General features: G+C 40.7%; 2 protein-coding genes across 2 annotated transcripts; both read left to right on the top strand.

Annotated features, from left to right (window-relative positions):
- Nucleotides 1-11,517: 11,517 nt before the first annotated feature.
- Nucleotides 11,518-15,281, top strand: LOC141600426 (putative mediator of RNA polymerase II transcription subunit 26b). Its single transcript, XM_074420662.1, has 9 exons — nucleotides 11,518-12,619; nucleotides 12,710-12,778; nucleotides 12,866-12,948; nucleotides 13,616-13,668; nucleotides 13,783-13,898; nucleotides 13,993-14,020; nucleotides 14,145-14,452; nucleotides 14,545-14,635; nucleotides 14,739-15,281. Exons 1-9 carry the CDS (start codon nucleotides 12,095-12,097, stop codon nucleotides 14,861-14,863), a joined length of 1,398 nt encoding a protein of 465 aa, XP_074276763.1. The 5' UTR covers nucleotides 11,518-12,094; the 3' UTR covers nucleotides 14,864-15,281.
- A 4,534-nt stretch (nucleotides 15,282-19,815) lies between these two features.
- On the top strand, nucleotides 19,816-23,068 carry LOC141600425 (G2/mitotic-specific cyclin S13-7-like). Its single transcript, XM_074420661.1, has 8 exons — nucleotides 19,816-19,988; nucleotides 20,625-20,763; nucleotides 20,864-20,918; nucleotides 21,046-21,282; nucleotides 21,395-21,520; nucleotides 21,694-21,942; nucleotides 22,034-22,192; nucleotides 22,305-23,068. Exons 1-8 carry the CDS (start codon nucleotides 19,952-19,954, stop codon nucleotides 22,638-22,640), a joined length of 1,338 nt encoding a protein of 445 aa, XP_074276762.1. The 5' UTR covers nucleotides 19,816-19,951; the 3' UTR covers nucleotides 22,641-23,068.
- The last annotated feature ends 73 nt before the right edge of the window (nucleotides 23,069-23,141 follow it).

Below are 23,141 nucleotides of genomic sequence, written 5' to 3'. Positions count from 1 at the left end.
ATTGGCTCATGTCAATCAATTCAAGCAAAACTGAAAAACCAAAGATCAAGGAAAAATAAATGAGGTTCATACCTGACGACCTCGACCGCCGACGAGTGCCTCGATGGCCGTAGCTCGTAGCCGGTTGGCCACCCTCCATAGTGCCACAAACCGAGATGGCGCGACCTGCGTTTCAAAAGGATTCTCAGTAAACTGAACAAGTTCAATCAAATGTGTTCTTATACGAAAACTATGCAAAATAAGAACTCACCCTCCGAATCAGATGCTGCCAGTCATCTAAGCCAGCATCCGTCACAGCCACGTCAAAGTCACGCAGCTCGGAGATCGTCGTCCTCCCAGTAGCGTCAGTGTACTCGAGGGTCTCGGGGTACTCTGGAGGCTCGATGCCCGCCGCCTCAACCTCCTGCAAAGACAAATGGCTCTCGTTAATCGACGATCTTTCGTCGCGATTCTCGAAAATCAAAATCCAACAAGAAACAAAAGATACTCACCACTACCGGCCAATACGCCAACCTCCCGTAAAGGAACGCCGAGTAATCCTCGTCAGGGAGAAGAAGGTCGTCGCCATTAGCACCAGCCAAGTCCGCCTCCCTCTCAGCCTCAGAAGGCTCCCTAAACATCGTCCTAGGAGGATCGACGGGAACCGTCAACGCGCCCCGAAAACACTGACGAGCTAACCGCTCGCCCAGATACCACACAGACCCATCGACGTCCACAACGCGGCCGACTCGAGCTCCTAGGTCGAAGGACCTCGGCGACAAAAGGAGGCGCTCCAGGCGTACTCCGCCCAAGTCCAGGCACCCACTGCGACAATATAAAGGCAAAGATCATTCCTATGATCAATTTAAAACAAAGTATGAGAAGAATAAGTGCATACAAATAGGATACTCACGCTGCTCAGCTGAAGAGCGTTCACATCCCGCCGGTAGACATTGTGAGAAGAACGCTTGCTCTTCGTCCGGCACATGACCCAATCCCTCACCACGGGGTAGGCCCTCTCCCAGCGGCTCTCCGTCCTCTGGGCGCGAGGCCCGGAAAGTAAGAGTACACCCACGCCTGCAAAGCATAATAATCAATGACGATCCGTCGGTCGTCGATAAAGAAAGAAATTGACTGCGGCCTAAGGGAAGGTTCATACCTCCAACAAGTAGCCCGAGCCCGACGGCGCAGGAGAAGTCCCCTTCTCCATCAACTCCGGACGAACCATGGCCCTCATAAAGCGGATGAGGACCGCAAAACCAGATGACCCGGTCCCCAACGCCCTAGGGAGCTCGGTCGAAAAGAAAGGGAGAAGCTTCGTCGACAGACCTCTCACCCTTGTCTCCGAGGTAAATCAAGACAAGAACCACCAAAGCCACATACGAGCCCTCGTCACCAGACAAGGAGGGGGAGCCGTCTCCCTCCCATCGATCACCACCGATGCCGGGGTCTTCCCCGCAAAGTAATCTCGAACGTAGGTACTGGGTACCAAACCCGGCACCGCAACAGCCTTCGGCGACAGGTTCCAGCCGATCAACCTCCTCGCCTCGGCCGAATCCGCCCTCATGCCAGTCTCCGGCCACACCATCTCCTTAGTCCCACGCGGCAGACCAGAAATCATGCCGTAGTCCTCCAAGGTGACTCCCGCCTCACCAAAAGGCAGGTGAAATGTGGAAGTCGTATCCCAAAATCGATCCAAGAAAGCGCGGACCAGGCTAAGGTTGGCCCGCAACTTCCTCTTCACGATATCCCTCCAGACCTGAACCAGAGGACCAAACGCTCCGCGCTCGATCATGGCTCTCTCCTCCGCCGACAGCCGCTCGTAGTGCTCCATCGCCGTCGTGTACCCCGAGAACGACCGGATGTTCCCAGCCTCCTATTATGATTCGAAATAAAGCTATCTTTAGTTTTGACTGAAATTTGCAGGAAATTTGAACAAAAGAATAAAAGAGAATAGGTAATGAGTTAGGGAATTCCTATTTACCAAGCTCTTCACCGTCCTGTAGGACAAATGACCCTCTGCAGCCCACACAAGGTGCCTACTCTCCCAGGTCTCAGCCCACGCGGGAGCTCCTCTCAGCTGACGACCCCCTCGTCCGAGGTGGGCCCGTCTCGGAATCTCCTCCTCATCAGCGGCCTCCTCCTCGGGAACCTCGTCTGCAGCAGCCATCACCGCAGCGGTGAAGGCCTGCTCCAAAGCCTCCTCAACAACAGCAGCGTCTACATCCATGGAATCCCTCCCAGAAGTAGAAGCATCGTCACCTGCAACGTTAAAGCAAATCCAGGCCGCATCATATGACGACAAACCTTTGTTAAGAAATTTTCGAGCCTTCGAGGCCCGGGAATTCCCCATTTCTGGCCATCCTTGGCCATGTTCTCACCAATTCAATCACTCATGTGACAAATTGGGTCAAGTCAAGTCCGAGTCAAAGCCTAGTTCCGGGTTCAAGTCGAAAATTCGCGAAATTTCGCTATAATGGCGGTTATGCCCTAGAAGAGTGTCCTGAAAAAGTTGTCACAAACCAAACTTCCAAGATGGTAGAAAGTTTACCCATCATCCAAGGGTCCCAAATATCAAATTTCATCACAAATGGGCAATCCTAAGGCCATTTTCGAAGCAAGTTACGATCTTAGCTGTGAAACCGTCTCAAAATTCGCTCAAGGGCTCAAAACTCGATGAAAATTCAAAGCAAATACATGGTTATGTTCCTAACATTACCTATTATCCATTCCTAGCACCAATTTGGCAAAGCAAATCCATTGGGGGAAAAGCCCCAAATTTTCGATCAAATGGGTTGAAAACCCTAGTTCTTGCGGCTCGAAATTCGACAAATACGGATGATTAATGCAAGATTAAGACACATACCTCGATTAGTCATATTTCAAGCAAGCTTTTGAATCCAACCTCGACGGAAATGGTGAAGATTTGAGAGAGAAATTGAAGAAATGTGTTTCGAAAATAATGAAATAAACCTTCTGATTTCGCGTTTTTACGCAGGAATTGCCAAAATGGGGAAAAGACGCAGCAGGTGCTGCGCCTCTTCCAAGGGACGCAGCTCTTGCTGCGCCTCTTCCTTTGTTTCCCTCCATATGGATTTTCAGAAACCCGTTATGAGTTCGTTATTCGTGGGCCCATCTTTGGTGCGCCTCTTCTTCAACGCTATTATATCCTTTTGGTCCGTTTCGACGATTTTCTTTCGTTCCGGCCCACGTTTTATCCAGCGCGACAATATTTTGCAGTATCGTCCAAACCCATTTTATCCCGCAGCAGATTTTTGCAGATTGCTCGGTTTGTTTTGCCCAGTAGCGATAGTATTTTGCGATCGCTCACGCAAGACTTCTCCCCGACGATCAAGATGTTCCTAGTCGTCAGTATGTTCCCCAACAAGAGTTCGCTTGAGACCAACGCAAGCAGATTCAACCTCAAGTTTTCTTGCCAGAGTTCGTTTGAGACCGACGCAAGCGGATTCCCCCAGCAGTTTCTACCGACGTCCTGCTGCTTTCAATATTTCTTGTTTCCCCGCGGAGTCCGACAGGGTGTCGTTCTCCGGAAGTTCCTATACTCAAACCTTAGTTACCCTTAGGTCGAAACTCATATTTGGCCTCCTTCCCGTCAATGCTTTCCCTTAGGGTCCCACACCCTAGCACAATCCTTATATATCTTTTAGGTCTTACCCTTAGCTCCCAAGCTCAAACCTTAGCTCCTATGCACCTCCGAAAGCATCTCGAGAAGAAGTCTCAGGTATGGTCTCTTCTTATGGCTGGCGAGCTTCCTTACGTAGTCTAATGGACTTTAAACGACCCTCCCCGATAGTCGACAGACTCTAAAATGTTCCCGACGACAGGTCCTTGGTTCAGACCCCTTGAGCCGCCTCGCGTCGCCATAGTCGTCAGGTTGTAATCTTCGATTGACCTGATGGCTATACTTTGACTTTCGCCTTGTCCAAGCCTCGGTCAAAGTGGGGGCTCAGAGACACCTCGTTTCGCACCTCCCGCAAACCACCCGGTGATGATTGGGCCGCATGTTTGATACGCGGAACGATTTGTGACGATTAAAAGATTATCGTCAAGTGATTGCTCAAATATTAATGTCAACCTCTTAGTTGTCATCTACGTCCTGATACGGTCGTTTTGGCGGTAATTAGAGTACATTCGGAGTCCGGGTCAAAAACCGTCTCCATTTTCTCGATAGCTTTGTTAAATCCCGAGTCAGAATGTTCTGGAATGTTCCGGATATTTCTATTCCATATTTCTCAAATTTTATCTTTTGGCAAATAATATCCCGTAATATTTACATAAGATATTAAAGATAATCGAATTAATTCCGTCCTACCATAACTTAAACACGGAAATCTTTCTTAGCGGGAGGAAACCTCCTGGGAATAGACGCAGAGTCTTTGCGCCTCTTCCAAGAGACGCATGGGCTGCTGCGCCTCTTCACAGGCCCTTCTTTGCATGATTTACGTATCTTTTTTATATCTTTCCGAGATTCACTTCCAAAGAGTCTCTGAAACCCTATTCCTTCGTGTGATTAGTATAAATAGGAGCCTTCGTTCCTCATATTTCTCACGCGAGTGTCCGCCCTTCTCTTCTCCCTTTGCATTCTAGACTTCGTTCTTACTAATTGGCGCCTACGTGCTTGAACCTTCGACCACGTAAGCTCGGATCTTTCCGGGTACCAGCCTCTCCGTTGCATGACCGACCAATTTGACCACTACACTCAATCAATCTAATTAATCAACTTGTTAAATCGTTTTCCTCTTTCGAGGGCACTCTTTCCTTACGTTCGCGTCGAGCATCACTAATCGATCTTCTTAGTTCTTCTCGTTCCGTCAACATGTAAGTCTGAGGGTGTATTAATCTCTCTTTTATTTATTGTATTTTATTATTGTATGACAATTGTAAGGTTTATGTCGAAAGTACCTCGTTAAAACCGATTTCTAAAACCGTCTTTAAAACCTTTTTTGCGGATTTCCAGTAGACAGACGTCGAGAAAAGACGCAGCAACCGCTGCGCCTCTTCGAAGGAGCGCAGCACCTGCTGCGCCTCTTCGTGAGGCTGCCAGCCTGCTTCTTTTCTTCTTCCTCCGTCCTCTCGTAATTCGTATCAAATTTATTTCTTTTGTTTTGTTCGTTAATTCTTCATCATGATAGTTTAATAATTCATATGTATATTAACCATCATCATTAACATGTTTTAATCGTCATAAATCCGACTCAAATCCCAAATAATCAATATTTGCGGGTTTTTCGTCATTAAATTCAATTCGAGTTTTAGAGATTCAATTCGTTCATGTTGAGTTTCTGGGATTCATTGTTGATATATTTTCACCTGTTTAGTCATTAATCCGTCTTCAATTCATCATGTTTAGTTAATAATTCGTTTAGTTAGTTTAATTAATCATTCATTAACATCGGCCCTTCACATAATTAATCCGTTTATTTCCGTCTCATCCATGTTTTACCGTTTTATGACCTCAATCATATGTAAATAATCTGCTAATAACTTTCATCCGAGTCTAAAATCGCAATCAATCCATTAAAATTACCAATCGACATTAACGGTTTTGCGGGTTCCGGCTTCACGCCGAACTCACCCTTGAACAGACGCAAAGAATCGCCGCGCCTCTTCCAAAGGGCGCAGTGCCTGCTGCGCCTGTTCCAGGATGAGTTCTGTCTCTGAACTCCTTTTCTGCCTTGACGTAGTTTAATCAGTTTACGTATTAATCAACTAATATTCGTATTATCACCTTCTGATCTGTCGTGTTTTATTCTTTTGTTCCTTTTTCTCAAATTATCCGTTTTAAAGGTATTTTCGACATAAATCGCCTATCCCATTGTAATCATTGTAATTTCCATTATTGTAATTTATAATTATTGTATTTTCTTTTATTGTATGTTTCCACATGTAAATGAGCATTAAAATCCAACTTCGACCCAATTGTGTGCTAACTTAATTGTTCACCGACTTAGTATTAATTCACATGTTAGGATTAATCTATGGATGTTGCATTGCATGCATATAGCCGACGATACATCGAGTACGAATAACTTCCCTAATCATTAGTAGAGGCCGCTATCGAGGCGGGCGGGATTAGGTGTTCGATCAAAAGAGCTTCCTAATACGTACCCTCACCCCTTACTCCAGATCTCCGTGAGCACCCGTGTTCATTGGCATCCACGAGAGTCATTCTAGACATAGAATGCTAAGGGTAACGATTGCTTAGTGTTCATGTCACTACTTTATGTCTTGACATGACATGAAGTATTCGAACGGTTCCAATTTCCCATAAAAATTGGTGGCGACTCCATACAAAATGCAAACGCTTGTTTTCGAGCCCCTTCACCAAGCGCCCCCGTGGGCGGCCCGCTGTCCACACCTCTTTTCGATTCCTTGGCTCCGGTAGGTCTAGGATTGCTCGGACTTTGTCTGGATTGGCATCAATTCCCCTGGCGCTGACAAGTACGCCGAGGAACTTGCCTGCCCGGACACCGAAGTTGCATTTCATTGGGTTGAGCTTCATCTTGTATTTCCTTAGTGAACAAAATGTCTCGTGTAAATCGGCCAAGTGCTCGCTGCCAGACTTGCTTTTTACAATAGCATCGTCGACGTAAGCCTCAATGTTTCGCCCTTTTTGATTTTGGAACACTTTGTCCACCAGTCTTGTGTACGTTGCACCGGCGTTTTTCAAACCAAACGGCATCATTTTGTACATGTACGTGCCGTTAGCAGTGATGAATGCGCATTTGGGCATGTCTTCCTCGGCCATGAATACCTAGTGGTACCCCGAGAAGGCGTCCAGCAGGCTCAGCATAGTGTAGCCTGCCGTGGCGTCAATTAAACTATCTATTCGAGGCAAGGGATAGCAATCCTTGGGGCACGCTTTATTAAGATTGGTAAAATCTACGCACATCCTCCATGCCCCCGATGACTTCCTCACCATTACAACATTAGCTAACCACTCAGGATAAGTACAAGGCATGATAAAGCCCGCCGCTAGTAATTTGTCTACCTCGGCTTTGATGGCCTCATCCTTCTCGGCTGAGGAGTTCCTCATCCTTTGCTTGACAGGGCGAGCGGTGGGGAGTACGTTCAGCTTGTGAATAATCACCTCTCGGCTCACACCTGGCATCTCGGCCGCTGAGTAGGCGAAGACATCCTTATTCTTCCTCAGCAGGTCCAGAAGGTCGGCTCTAAATTTTTGTTCCAGGTTGACACCGACAGTTACGGTGCGGCCTGGGTCAATCTCCACCTCCTCGGTCTCTGCTCCTTCAACCATGCCGACGGTGGTATCCATGCGTTCGCCCTCCTGTTGCAAGGATGGGCTCTTCCCTTTCTCTGATTTCTTCGCCACTTTGAAGGATTGCATGTTGCACCCTCTGGCAGATACTTGGACATTGACTACCTCATCCTTCTCGTTCTTTGAGACGAGCTTATGCGCTTCCCCCCGGTCCGAGACATACATCAATGTCAGGGCCCGGATGGACATTACTGCGTCGGCCTCACTCAGAATGACTCGGCCTATGAGGACATTGTAGGCAGACGAACCGTCAATGACCACGAACTCAGACATAACGCTTTTGGCCGCGCTTCCCTCGCCGAACATCACCGGCAGCCTGATTGACCCCAGGGGTACCAGGCCGTCCCCAGAAAAGTTGTACAACGGGTTGGCGCAGGGGCTCAAGTCTTCAACCTTCAGTCCGAGGCTGAGAAAGCATTCTCTGTACATAATGTTTGTGTAGGCGCCTGTGTCAATCAGGCACCTCTTCACCAAGTGGTTGGCTATGTCCAAGTGGACTACAAGTGGGTCGCTGTGAGGAGCGATGACTCCCTCGTAGTCCTTCTTCCCAATGGTTATATCGGGGATGTTGGAAGCGGGGGTTGCTGTGTTGGGCACGAAGTTGATGGCCTGATATAGTTCATTCAGGTGTCGTTTGTGCCCATGAGCGGACCCACCGTTCTCGCTGCCCCCGATGACAACATGGATTACTCCTATCCGTTCACAGACGGATTTCTTATTTGACCCGACGGCATCTGTTTTTTGGCCTCCGGCAACGTATTTGCCAAGGCTCCCCTTCCGGATCAGCTCTTTAATGGCATTTTTCAGATGCCGGCAGTCGTTAGTTAAGTGGTCGGTGTGGCCGTGGTACTCACAGTACTGGCTCGTGTCACCGTCACTCCTCGGTCTAAGGGGCCTTTCCCACTCCTGACCCTCGTTCTTGCTCAGGGCGAAGACCTCGACGGCCGATACGACCAGGGGGGTGTGATCATTGTACCGCTTTTGGTAGTACAGTCCCGAACTCCCCCCGGCGTCCGCCGCGTTCTGTTTCCTGGCAGACTTGTCAGACCGTGACCTGTTATTGTCACGGCGTCTTTCATCCGGGTTGTCCTCCTGGTGGCTCTTCTTCTCTGAGTGCCCAGCCTCGTTGTGGCCTACCCAGGTCTTGTGATAGTCCTCTACCTTGATGGCTTGGTCGGCCATCTTCCTAGCGGCGTCTAGGCCCAGGCCTCCGTACTTGATAAGCTCGTTTTTTAAGTCTCCCCTTGGGAGGCCTTTCATCAGCGCGAAGGCCGCCAGCTCGGGATTAATCTCTCGAATCTGCTGAACCTTGGCGTCGAATCTCTTCACATAGCTCCGTAGAGACTCGCCCCCCCTCCTTTCTGATAGTCAGGAGATCCGATGTCTCCACGACCCTCCTCTTATTGCAAGAGTACTGGGCTAAAAAGGCGTCCCTTAGGTCGGCGTAACAGTATACCGAGCCGTCGGGCAGCCCCTTGTACCAACTTTGAGCCATCCCATGCAAGGTCGTTGGGAAGACTCGGCACCAGACTTCGTCGGGTTGTTCCCACAACGACATGTACGACTCAAAGGCCTCGGCATGGTCGGTGGGGTCGCTATCCCCTTTATATGTGAGCGCCGGCAACTTCAGCTTGGTTGGCACGGCGGTTTCAAGGACATAGGCACTGAGTGGCTGTCTGACCACGTGTCGAACGACACGCGGCGATCGGCTCCTCGCATTCCTAGTCCGGCTCCTCTCCTCGTAGCGGGAAGGACTTCTCCTCCGACTCTGGTGAGTCGGGCTTCTCCAACTCTGGCGAGTCGGACTTCTTTCGCTCCTCTGGGATAAGCCTCGTTGGTGCCGCGGCGACGCTGTCCTCCCTCGAGTGCGGGAAGGGCTCAGGTCTACCACTGGCACTCTGGGCTCCCCCGGCGTCTTGGCAGGGTCAGCTTCCGTTAGTGCTCCGTTCAAGTTTCTCGGAGTCACATTTTGGGCCCTGGTCTCCTGGACGGGTTCCGCCGCTCTTGTCGGTGTGACAGTGTGAGCCGGCGTACTACTAATTAGGTCCAGGAGTAGCTTCAGCTTAGCTGCATCAACCACATGTCCCATGATGGTGACTTGGTCGGTGGGCAGCGGTGTATCTTGTTCCTTTGGCATCCCGTTCGTCGTATCAGTGATACGGTCGGTGGGGGACTGCCCGATTTCAGAGTTGTGGAAAGTGTCATCTTGGTAGAATTCATTTTCCACAAGCACCTTCTCTGGTTGTTTCGACATCTTCTTAGCTTTTTGGGTGGGTTTTTGTTTTGAGTTTTCTCTCTTTTTTTTTTTTTTTTTTTTTTTTTTTTTTTTGGGAATGAATGTGACTAGCTTCTAGTATCTTATCCCCACAGACGGCGCCAATTGTTCCGGGTGTAATTCCAGAGCAGATATTTGTCACCACTCGTAGCTTGTAGAATGATGTCTTTGCTTGAATCCTCCTCTCGGTCTCCTGAAACGATGAACAAACTGAGGGCTCGGCTTTGGACCGAGCGAACTCACTCCGACGCTCAAGTCAGTTAACTTAGAGAGATAAGTTGTGATTACTTGGCGAAGTATATATTGTAGAAAGATAAGGAAGATATTACCAGATGAATAGTGATTTTTAGGTTAAATTGTGGATCCTTTCCTCAATGAGGGTTGAGGAGTATTTATAGACTTTCACCTTTTGTCGCGTAGTGGCCAAGTGGCTAGCAGGCGGAAAGACCGTTCTACCCTCGGCCGATGGACTTATGGCAGGCCGACCGAGGGGTCTTGGATATGAGTACGCGGATATGTGCCCCGGCTGGCGAGTTGCCTGGCCGAGACCCAGGTGACAGGCCGACGTAGCTGAGTCGGCTAGGCTGTCTAAGTCGTTGACTTGCTGTGGATATCTTTGACCTTGCTCAATATGTTGACTTGGTCAGCGGTGCAGAATATGCCCCATCACCGTATTTGTCTCTTTCTAAGTACTAGGAGTATATGATTTGGTTATGAGCCCAATTGTATCTACTTCTATAATGCGGAGTATCATCCTATTATTTTCTTGGATCGTATATGAGCTATTTTAGGATAACTTAATACGGAGTATTTTATTTGCGTTAACAAGTTGATATGTTCTCATATACATTTATGATAAACGGTGTATTGTATTTGAGCCATTTTAGGGTAACTTAATACAAAGTATTTTATTTGCGTTAACAAAGTTGATATATTCCCATATACATTTATCATAAACGATGTATCGTATTTGAGCCCTATAAGGATAACTTAATACGGAGTATTTTATTTGCGTTAACAAGTTGATATGTTCTTATATATACATCTATCGTAAACGGTTGTAACATAGTTCTATCTATAGTAGCTGTTTAATGATAATCCTAATTAAATTATTTCATACTGCTTTCGTTTCGGTCAATTATTTACTTTTAGTTTTAACACAAAAGTCAACGAAAGTCGAAAGGGAAGGGTAGTGATAACGTCAAATTATAAATTACTTAACTAAATTTCGTATTTATGCAGCGTTTAATACTATTGAAAGGGTTTTATAATTAATAATGATCGAATAATTTCAATAAACGAGATCACACTTAGGCTGATAATTAATAGTTATAAAAAATTGGACCGACCCAATAGACACGTTAATGAACATATTATAATGGAATTTAAATGTAAATGGTCAGCCATATATGTGTAATCTTGATAAATGAGTATTTTTTTCATTATATGTGAGCATACGCCAATTACTTTCACCACCATAGGTTCATAAAAAGTAATGTATATCATAAATAAAATATTTAGCATAGTGAGTACACATTTTAAATTCTAAACTATTTAACTCTTGTATCCAATGATAACGCCTGCTATTAAAACTAGTTTATAGTATGTTATCATTAGTGTGGTACAACCGTATTAGGTAAGTGTTATCATTGGTCTGGTATAGAGGGAGTATTTAATACTTAATAGTTTGAAAGTGATGACATTTTTTGCCGTCACCACCCCACTTGTTGCTTGTCCTACTAGGAATGTGATATTGTATTTGACCCGTCTTTAGTTATAGACGGATATGTGCTGTCTATAATAAGATTTTGTTTATTTAATTTACAAATTCAAAATGGAGCCGATCCTTATTTTTCCGGACCCAAAATAACCGATCCCATAACACGTGGCTAACTGGATACGTGTCGTTTAGGAACTGTGGATGCACTTTCGTATTTCGTCCCTTGGGTTTTGGTAAAAATTTGGAGGGAAGAATTTGAGTGGATGAAGTCAAAAAAGAGGGGCCATCTTCATCTCCCTTCCAAATTCATATCCCTCACCTAATTTTATGAAAATAAATAGAATCCCCCAATTATTTAACGATTTACCATTGTTGATCAACCAAAGTAACAGTTAAATCCAAACACCACAAACACACCCTTCAATCCTTAGATTCTCTTCTTCACCCAACTATTAATAAGTTTTATTTATGTGAAATCTTATTATTAATTAAATCTTCCTTTTTAATAACGGCGTGTTTCATTCGAATTTATTACTAATATACTTCGTATTATTATAGTGTAGTTGGTGATATTATTGGGTAGAGAGTTATTGAAAAAAGGAAATTTTCTGAGCAAATACTAATAAAATAGTTTCCGGATTTCTACCCATAATCAGAATAATAATCTCACCACATTATTATTATTATTATATTCTATTCTCTCCCATTCTCTTACATACAAGAATACTGTGCCAATTATTATTCCTGGGTGTGAGAATTTTAATTCTAATCAATCAAAAAAGGCTTTGAAGATCTGGGTTAGTGATAATTTGATCAAATTATGGTCTCAAAATCAGGTGGTTGTAATACTAATATTAGTAGAGATGATGATAATATTAATATTAATATTAATAATAAAGGAGGAGGAGGAGGAGGTGAAGTAAATCTAGATAATTGGAGGCAATATTTTAGAAAACCAAATAGTGACATATTTGATATAATTGAGCATGCTATAATGGTGGCTGCTTCTGATTTTCCAAACGAATACCGAGTTAGGAAGCTTGGAATCGCTGAGTTGCTCTTTACTTGTAGAATCACTCGCTGCCTCACTTGTCGCCGAGTTGAGCTACCTCTTTCTAGTGATCATGATGTTAGGGATGTTAATGTTGGTGGTAATGATGATGATGTTGATGTTGATGTTGATATTGGTGGTAATGAAGGTGTGGAGACGGAGTTGAATAATAATAATAATAGTAATATTAACTATGGAGATGTTGAAGCTTTAACTGATTTAATGGAGCAGGAGAAACAGCTTATTAATGAGGTCTTGAGGATCAAGGATGTCCTTTATAATAACCAACTCGAGGTTAATGCTTGCTTGCTTTTTTCACTCAACTATTTTATTTGTTTGTTTACCTTCTTTTATTCTTTGTAATAACTGTTAAATGCAATGCAGTCTGATTCAGTGTTGATGGAGTCTTTGAGGAGATTGCAGCTCATGCATTTGACTATTAATCTCTTGAAGGTTTTACTCTTAATTCTTTTGTTCGTTGTTCGTTTGCCCATGTACGTTTGCAGAAGTGTTTTTTAAGTGTTACAGTGGTGTATCCAGGAAACCGAGATTGGAAAGGCTGTCAACCACATCAAAAGACATAGTTCCAAGGACATTCGTAATCTTGCTCGGTCTTTGATAGCGTATGGGACTATCAATCACTCTTTCCAAACTAATTAAAACTAACATCTCTGATATTCTTAGTATTACATTGATGATGTTAATAATGTTTGTGTTTCTGTGAAACTGTGAATGAATGGTAATTACTGCTAACATTGTTAAAACATCTGTGTCAACTTGGTTGCTAATGCCAACAATATAATGAATTAATGATGGTGTTGTTTCTTTAAGTGTTTGACTTGTTTGTCAAAAGTTAGCCCTACAATGCTAGCCACTTTCTAAACTACTCTTCAACTTCGAAATATAGTGCAATAAAGCAAAATGTCAAGTAAGCACAGTTTAGATGCATTCTACGACGCGAATTTTGTTATGGGTTGTCCTTAAACCACATGTCACAAGGATACAGTTCTGCGTACCTGACTCTCCGTACTCTCCTAACAGCCAGGAATCATTGTTCATTGTTGGTTAATGTGTTGTTTGGTTTCTTCAGTTAGTCTCAGCTGTTAATATTTCAAGAAAATTTTAAGAAACCGTGTGATGATTGTTATGTGTTGTTTGCGTGTTAAGTAACTGACATATTCATGATCTGTCCTGCTGGACGGTGTTCTTATTAATTTGAACACAATATTGTTTCCTTTGCTGCACAAATTAGCGGACAGTGTGCTCATTTTCTGTTCTTGGATTTGACAGTGAATGGAAGATTGTTGTTGATGAGTGGGTTGAATCGACCCGAGAGCTTGCAGGTGTGGATCTTTTTATTTGTCATTATTATGTATCGAACACATGTTGATTCCAGACTTTCAGTTTCAGAGCTTGTATTTTGATTAATTCTTTTGATTTCTTAATTTCTTGTGTAGAAAAAGGTACACCTGATTCTGTTAATCCATCCACGGTCGATGAAGAAGAAGGGCTCCCATCTCCTCCGATGGACGAAGGAGTATTTTTCACCACACAAACCATGGATTTCAACCAGGTACATGTGTTGACCATATTCGAACTAAAAATAGTTCTTCACATTTGATACTGACTTTGGTTTGTTGTTCTCGGAACAATGTGCGATTCTGAAGTTCTTTGATGGCATGGATGATGATGGAAGTGAGTCAAACTTCCTGTTCTATATGCTTCTAGTCTTTAGGTCTTCGTGTTGGGTTCTTTTTCTGAATTCCCCACTTTTAGGAGTCATAGTTATGACATGACCGGGGATTGAATGTTGTTTCAGACCCTCGAAACTGTGGGGAATTCAACAAGAACCGGGAGACTGGCCGAAAACCAGCTGTAGTTAAGCCGGGTGTTCCTAAGCGGAGAGAAGAACCTCCTAAAGAAGAGACTCCCGCATCCAAGGATAACAGGCCACGACAAATGAATAACCAACTGCCCTTGCCAAAGCCTAGCAAGCCCTCAAGCACGCCATCTGGAAATGGTAGACCCTTAAAGCCTAATGGAGATGACAAACTCCCAAAAGATTTGAAATGTCAACTAAATCACGAGAAGCCAGTTGTGCAAAGGAGGCCGACTCTTCAACCAGAGGTAACTCTCGTAAATCGTAATATCCTTCTATATAATGACCAAAACATAGAACTTGTTGAAACTTGGAGAGTAATATTTGTATCATGTATCAGAAGCCGAGATCTTTTAATGAAGGCTCCGTCCAAGAGAAGCTTGAAGCGACTAAAAGGAAACTCCAGGAGCGGTATCAACAAGCTGAGAATGGTACATCAAATTTTACCACGACATTTATTACATTTTTAATCTTGCGATTCTCAAAAAAAATCTGTTTCTGATGGTATATTATGATTTCTATAACTGAAAACAGCGAAAAGGCAGAGAACCATACAAGTAATGGAGATCCAAGATCTTCCTAAGCAAGGGCATGTAAATAAAAACCTGAATGCTAAATTCGGCAACTTGAACCGGAACTGGGCAAATGGAAGGAAATGATGTGTTCAAAATTCCGTGCTTGGAACTTCCTTCGTCATTGTCGATTCAGTCTAATATACAACTGCATGGGAGAAATTCCACATGCATATGTTTGAGAGTTACCTAACAAGTTCTGAATGATCAAGATAGCAGCATTTGAGGAATGAGCCTAAATACTGTGATAATCATAGGAAATGGAGTCTCCCTGGAGCATTCTTTGTTGGTTTTGCAGTCATTTGAGCATTAAACCGTTTTGTAGTGTCCTGATTTAATTTACCGGCTTCAGCGACTGTATTGGAACGATGATTTTGCTCCATTGCCTAGTAGATAAAAGAAAAGGCATAAGAAAGGTACATATATATGTTAAATGTTACATGATTCACGAGGCTTATAAGAAAGAGGAGCTAATTCTAATCATTTATTGTTTGTGCTCTGGATTCATTATCTCCTGTTGTTTTAGGTGTTGATTTTTCTGCTCAATTTTAGCTGAGTGAAGTTTTGAACTATAATTGAGCAATTTAGTTGGAGCTTTCAGAAAGTATGAATGAATGAGATAGAGGTTAGATGCCATAACGGATATTGAGGACATACAACTTACGTCGTCATTCGAGTAACTCTTGAGTCATTTACATTAAGAAAAGAAATCAAGTACATTTTTGGAGAGCTATTTGAATGTAAAAGCAAAGATTGTAAAAATAACTATTGGATAATAAAAAAAAAGTTATAAAATTGAATGCATGGAGTACGCAGTAATATTTTGGCAAATAAATGCGGAATGGATGATAAGATGCTAGAGTATAAAATTGCATTACGACCTGTTTATATATAATACTCCGTATGTCTTACATCTTAGGACAGGTTTTAAATGTTGCTTAAAATGTCTTTTGCCTTGTGCTAACGATCAAGTTCTTTCTACCTACCATAATCTTCCATAGAAATAGAGATAGAGCAAGAAAAAAAGAGCATAACTAAAGTAATTAAAATCTTAATAATAGAATATTAATATTAAGAAAGCATTGGATTTGGAAAAGTGAGAGAGAAGGTTACGTCACCTTTGACTTTGAGCATAGCGAAGGGACAAAGTTTGCGTACATTTACGAATGAATAAATCTTGATCAAGAATATATATCGTCTACATACGGAGTACGTACACCGTATCATTTTACAATGAAATTCTCAAATACGGAGTATATGAAAATACGAAAATGTGTGGAGCGAGGCCCTGGCTCCACCACCACGAGATAGTATTAGCGCACGTGCAGTATCATATACCAACAGCACAAATGCTCTTTCAACGTTTTCGAATATCCCCTTCTCTCATTTCAGCAATTTTTATACCATACACCCAGGTGTATGGTACTTACTACTCCTAATATTAAAAAAAAAAAAAAACAAATAACAAAAGTCCCCACTACTTAACAGTTATCACTTTCCATAAACTCTTTCTTTCTCCTGTTTCAAACTACTTCCGTTTCTATCAAAAAAATCATGCATAAATTTAATTTCCCATCCAACGTAGTGGTTTTGTAATCTTGATTCGAGTTTTGATTAATTAAATTCTAACTTATCAGGTATGTGTTAAAACTACTTCGTGTTTTGATTAATTAAATTCTAATTTATCGGGTTTGTGTTGTAATTACATTAAACCCTAAAAGTTGTATAATACGGTAAATTAAATTGAATTTTTATGTTTTATCTCTCATTATTTATGATTAAATTTGTGTTTTCGAGTGTGATATTCATCATATGGCACTATCATATTCACTCAGAATTTAGTGAATATGATAATTTAATTTGATGAATATGTCTTATCAAGTGTGATATTCATCATAAGTCACTATTATATTCATTTTGATTTTAGTGAATATGATAATATAATTTGATGAATATGTAGTATTTAGGGGCCGTTTGGTTCAAACAATTGGAATGGAATGGAATGGATTCTAATACCAAGGAAATATGGAGTTAGAACCCCATACTTTTTAATGCTTGTTTGGTTTGATCTTGTAATGGATTCAAAATGTCATTCATGTTGTTTGGTTCACATTTGGAATGGATTTCTAATCATTTTGTTTTCTTCCTTATAGATAACTAAAATAATATTATTTAAAATTAAAATTAACTACAACAAAAGCAAAAATCCATTGAACATGTTCATATAATATGACAATAGCAAAATCAAAAAAAAAAACAAAATTGAAGCACTGCTAGTGCTACGTGCATAAACATTAATCAAACAAAAAAAAAATTTGAAGGCTATACATACCTACGTACAAATGCGTTAATCAAAAAAAAAAAAAGAAATTAAAGGCTAATCGACATACATGAGAATGGAGTTTCAAGGGGATATTAATGGAGAATTAGGAATAGCAAGTACCGTTTTTTTTTTCTATAGCTCTAGGGTTTGGATGGGGTGGAATGGAGTTAGAATCCTGGGATGAGACTTGGGTATGGGATTTCAAGGTGTTGGAATGGATTTAGAACCCCTTGGGTATCAAACTCCATTCCAAATGGGGTCAACCAAACACTTGAATGGATGGAATCCATTCCAATCCATTCCAAATGCCCCAACCAAACACCCCCTTAGTGTGATATTCACCCTATGATACTATTATATTCACGTTGAGTTAAATGAATATGATAGTGTAATTTGATGAACATGTGTTATGTAATGTGATATTCATTTTATGACACTGTAATATTCACTTTAGTTTAGTGATTATCGGTCTAATTTGATGATTATGAACTGTAAATTTGATAAAACTCGAACACAAATAGATGAAAGAAAAATACGAATTTAATAAATTTAATCTTTATTAAGTTTCTTTATTTGCTTTACTCCTGAGTAACAGTTCTATATACTGACACATTCGTTTTGTAGCTTGTACATCATATGCTAAGAGACGAATAGCAACAGTCAGAACCATTGTTACCTTCAGGCTTTAGCAAGTACTTACATTTCAATACTCGTTTAATTCCTCAATATTAATCGATGTATTCACAACTCTTCTACATTATCAAACAACTTACTTTAATCCAATAGAGTTTAAGTTGAAATTTTAAAATAGTACCTAATTCATCCCCCCTCTTAGGTACTTGAATCCATAATCTCTTCAGTAATGATATACCGGTGTTTTTCATCGACTATGGTTGGAAAGTTAATCTGAAACACATTTATAGAGAGGTGAATTCGTGTGATGACTGGTTGACTAATTTAGGAGTAAGCCAAGTTGAGAAATCAACCATTTTTGAATAGGCGGATATTCCTACTTGTCTCTTTCTGCTAATCCAACATAATGGTGGTGTGTCATGTCATCGTCGAGTGCTATTTTGTGCTTTTTAGTTAAATTTTGCTTTTGTTCCATGGGTAAGTCATGCTCCGTGTCACGATTTGTTTTTAAACCCTTAAGAATTTGCTCCAAATAAAAACCAAGTTTATTTGTTTCTCAAAGGGAAAGGGAAAATTAGAGAATTGTCCCCCATACGTTTGGTGTTAGGTGCAATTTGTCCCCAAACTTTTCAATAAGTGCAATTTACTCCTAAACGACTGAGATTATGTGCAAATCAATCCTATTTTAAATTTTCAACAATTTTACATCTGCAGAAATGAATCTGCAATATTATACAATCCTACCCAAGATGTGTGAGTCTAGTGGAATTCCAGGGTAACCTCAAAGCCTCCTAAGGAGGAATTGCGAGGTCCTGGGTTCGATTCCCTAGATGAACACTTTCCTGGGGACCTGACGCCCGGAGAGGGAATAATCCCTGCGGGAAAGAACTCACATGGTACAGGCGCCTAGCAGGGTGGGGTCCTGTATCCGGGGAGGATCCAACCTCCTCGTCATCAAAAAAAAAATATTATACAATCCTAAGTTTCGCGAATGTGAATTTTCAAATAGGCTATTAATTCATTGCTTGATGATTTAAATTCTTGACCCTTTCACCAAGCAAACGCTCTTCTTAATATTTTTTTTCCTTAAAAGTAGAAAATTATCCAACATGATTGTGTTCAGACCAAAAATAAAGAGTTACATAAAAAGGGAAAAATTCAAATCTAATAACGTTTTTTATTTAATTTTTATTTTAGTTTTTGACATGATATTTTATATTAATTATGTGCTCATTAATTTTTTTTAAATCACAATTATAAAATATTAATTTAGAATAAAAAATTTAAATGTGTATAATATGTTGACATTTGAATTTACTATTATTGGTTTTGGCTTATTTTTACGGCCAATCTTTACAAACAGTTTGCATTGATTAGACCTATCAAATGGGTTGGGTCAGAATATAGGTCGGGTTAAATACGGACGGTCATACGGATCGCCGATGGGATTAGCGTCAGAATACAAATTAAGAAATTTTTTATTTAATTATTATATTCATTACTTATCGTACTTATATTAATAAATTTATAAAAAATAAAATTAATTTAATAAATTATTTCATATTAAATGATATAAAAATTAAATAAAATTGATTTTCGAATTTTTTTATTTAAAATATTCAAATAATTATTTTTCTATTTATTACGGAGTACTTCAAATAAAATATAAAAATAAAAATATTAATATATTAATAATATTCTTGATTTATCAATGACCTATTGAGTCGAATGGGTCGAGTTGAATTTCGACCCTAAAATAACGAGTCATTTCGAATTCGACTCATTTTAGGCGCGGATAAAGATTTACAGGTCCTAGACCCTGAAAAACCAGGTCAAGTTGAATCGAGTTTACAAGTTTGTTCAAGTTTTAACCGATCAAGTCTTACTAGTCTCTAATTCTATTCGAAAACCAAGTGAGCTATTGTAATAACATAACATAAACTTCACCAATTTTTTTTTGTTAAGGCCATATTTAGGACATAATCCCTTACTCCAACGGATAGAAATTCGAATAATATGACCGTTGGAAAGATACCGCCTTTGTTTACCATCTTACAAAAATAGGGCAGCAAACTTCCATTACAATCCCCTTCACTATTCATCCCTCCCTCGTTCTACTCTCATCCAATCACTCCAAACAAAAGATCGAAATTAAATTAGACTCGATTTGATTAGATTGAGAGAAACCTAATTTGTTTTTGGTACTTAATTATTCATCAATGGCGTCAAGAACACTAGTCCCTCATCAATCAACAGGTTTTCCTCTTTTCCTTCATTGTTTCTTTGATTTTGTTATGTTCTTTATTTCAAGCAGTTAATCTTTTCTGGGTTTCGATTGTTTTGTGTAATTTCGGGACAATAAGCTGTTATTCATTTCTGGGTTTCGATTGTTTCGTGTAATTTCAGGACAATAATCTGTTACTTTTTTTTCTGGGGTTCTTTTTCTTTGCCATCAATTTTATGGCTTTCAGATAAATTTTGTTAATTTATTTCGTCTTCTTGATCAAAGTTATTTTTACATCAGCAAGTTGTTTTTATAATCTTTATGATGTGTTAATTAAATGAATATTTGATGTGATTGATTTTCAACAAACCCATATGAATCTCATGCCTTTTGTATACACTGATTATTGCTGATTGATTTTCTTTTGGATTGCATCAATTGGATTCCTTATGTTTTGTTTGAATGTGGAAGGTGTTTAGTAGATTTTGAGTCTCATGTTTATTGTTCTTTTTACGATTTTCTTTTCGACCGCCTTCACAAATTGATTTATCTTTGTTTAAAAAATTACAGTAGATGTTACAGTATTGGAAGTGCACTGATGTGAGTGATGTCTTTTGGTTGAATTTTATTCTGTTTACATTGAAACAAACTTTTGTATGTAATGACAGGTGATGATATGGGTAATAATGGTGGTATCAAACAAAAGAATGTACAAGTACAGGGAAGAAACAGGAAGGTGTTGAATGACATTGGCAATCTTGTCACTGTACGAGACGTTCAAGGCAAGGTGGAACGTCCCATTACAAGGTTGGGCTTAATCTTGTCTTCCCTGTATGACAAATACTATTATATAGTGTCTCCATGTATTATCTCAGTTTTTCTCTAATTTATTCTTCTTTGGTCATAGGAGTTTTCGTGCCAAATTACTTGCTAATGCTCAGGTTACTGACAACCACCACCAGGTTTGTATTCAAATGAATAATAATAATATGTTTCTCAAGTCTGTATTATGAGGCTAATGAGTAGATAGCCAGGCTACAGATTAGATAGACGACGGTCTCAGATATGTTTTTGTGTATGGTTTTCCAGGCAGTGGCTCCTGCTCGGGGGTCTAAAGTGGCTACAAAGGTAGGGCCCGTCCCAAAACCACCGACGAAGAAAGTGGTGATTAACAAGCCAGAACCAGAAGTTATTGTGATCAGCCCTGATACACAAGAGATGAACCCAAAAGAGGAGGTGAAGATGGTAAACAATGAGAAATCAGCTGCTAAGAAGAATAAGAAACAGCTTCCAACTATGACTGCTGTACTCACTGCTAGGAGCAAGGTCAGGCTCCTTCCTGTTTCTAGAGCAAATTATACCCTTTTTCTTCCTTTTGTTTAATGAGTTTTTGTTTTTAAGGTGTTAATCTGAACTACTCTAATTTTTATGGAAATAGGCTGCTTGTGGTCTGTCAATTAAACCAAAAGAACTAACGGTTGACATTGATGCTTCTGATGCTGACAACGAGTTGGCTGTAGTTGAATACATTGAAGATCTCTACCATTTCTACAAGCTAGCAGAGGTATAATTTATCACAAACTCTTGCGCAACACGATTTTACAAGAGTGTCATTGTATTGCTATAAAATGTCGTCAGTGATGATTTTACAAGTCGCTGTTTTGGATAATTAAATACATTATAGGAACAATTCTCTTGGACTGAACATTATGTGTGTTTTTTTTCCTCCGATTTCAGAACGAATGTCGGCCTCATGACTACTTAACATCTCAACCCGAAATCAATGAAAAGATGAGGGCCATTCTGGTAGATTGGTTGATAGAAGTACACGACAGATTTGATCTAGTGCCTGAAACTCTTTATCTTACGATCAATTTGGTGGATCGATTTCTGTCTGTGAAAGCAATGCCTAAGAGGGAATTACAGCTTTTGGGCATTGGCTGTATGTTGATTGCCTGCAAATATGAGGAAATCTGGGCTCCCGAGGTAGTGCAGAATTTGCTTTTTAGTTCATTTAATCTTTTTGTTGTCAAAAAACTTGGAACTCCATCAAAAAGTAATCTTGTTCAACTGTCAGGTGAATGACTTTGTGACCATATCAGATGGAGCATATACTAATGAACAGATTCTAAAGATGGAGAAAACCATTCTACGCAAACTCGAGTGGTACCTTACAGTTCCAACCCTCTATGTTTTCCTCACTCGCTACATCAAGGCCTCAATTCCTGATGATGAAGTAAGTATCTATTATTATATTCTCCAATATCTTCTTAAAATATCAGGGTTTCAGTCTATTTCATGTTCTATATATCTAACTAATTGTGTAAACTTTGTGGTTGTATATGAAGAGTGAGAACATGGTCTACTTTCTGGCGGAACTCGCGCTGATGAACTACGGATCAATATTGTTTTGCCCGTCCGTGGTCGCTGCCTCAGCAGTGTATGTTGCTCGACTCACCCTCCACAAGAGTCCAGCTTGGACCGAGACTCTGAGGCTGTACACAGGTTATTCAGAATCACAACTCAGGGAATGTGGGAAGATGCTGGTCAGCTTTCACTCAGCTGCAGCAGGTCACAGGTTGCAGAAAGTATACAAGAAATACTCAAAGGCGGAGAAATTTGCGGTTGCTATGTGTGAACCTGCTACATCATTTTCAGAGAACATGTTAAGCTTTTGTCATTGATGGATGACATGATAACATCTTTAATATTGTAATTCGTCAATCAATTTAACTGCAATTTGTTGATTGTTTAGGATCAATTGGAACAGGTTGGACATTTTTTTTTTCCAGTTGTGAATTTCTTGCAACTGATCACTCCGAGCGGTAAAGTTGATGGATAATGCTTTGCAAGTCAGTAAAAGTTATATGAGCAAAGTTATATGAGCAATTGACAACGGAGTAGTTCAGCTTTAAACGAGTGCTTATTTTGGTTTGTCATCGGAAATGAGTGGGTTTATTTTGTGTTGCATTTTCTTTCACTTGTTTCCTACCCTGATAGTGTGTCGTTGGTCATACAAGTATTAGGCATTAGAATGTATGATTGTCCGGAATTGTAAAGATGGGAGTGTTGTTGTTCCAGATTTATGAGCAATATATATAGACTTTATGAAGTACTCCGTATTTCAATGACTGTATTCCGTAATTTCCATTTCTGTAATTGTAGATGAGGTGCTTCTGTTTGAG

Source organism: Silene latifolia, chromosome 9, assembly GCF_048544455.1.
Source record: "Silene latifolia isolate original U9 population chromosome 9, ASM4854445v1, whole genome shotgun sequence".
Classification (NCBI taxonomy): domain Eukaryota; kingdom Viridiplantae; phylum Streptophyta; class Magnoliopsida; order Caryophyllales; family Caryophyllaceae; genus Silene; species Silene latifolia.
Note: the sequence above shows the minus strand (reverse complement) of the source record. Positions and strands in the feature narration are given on the sequence as shown.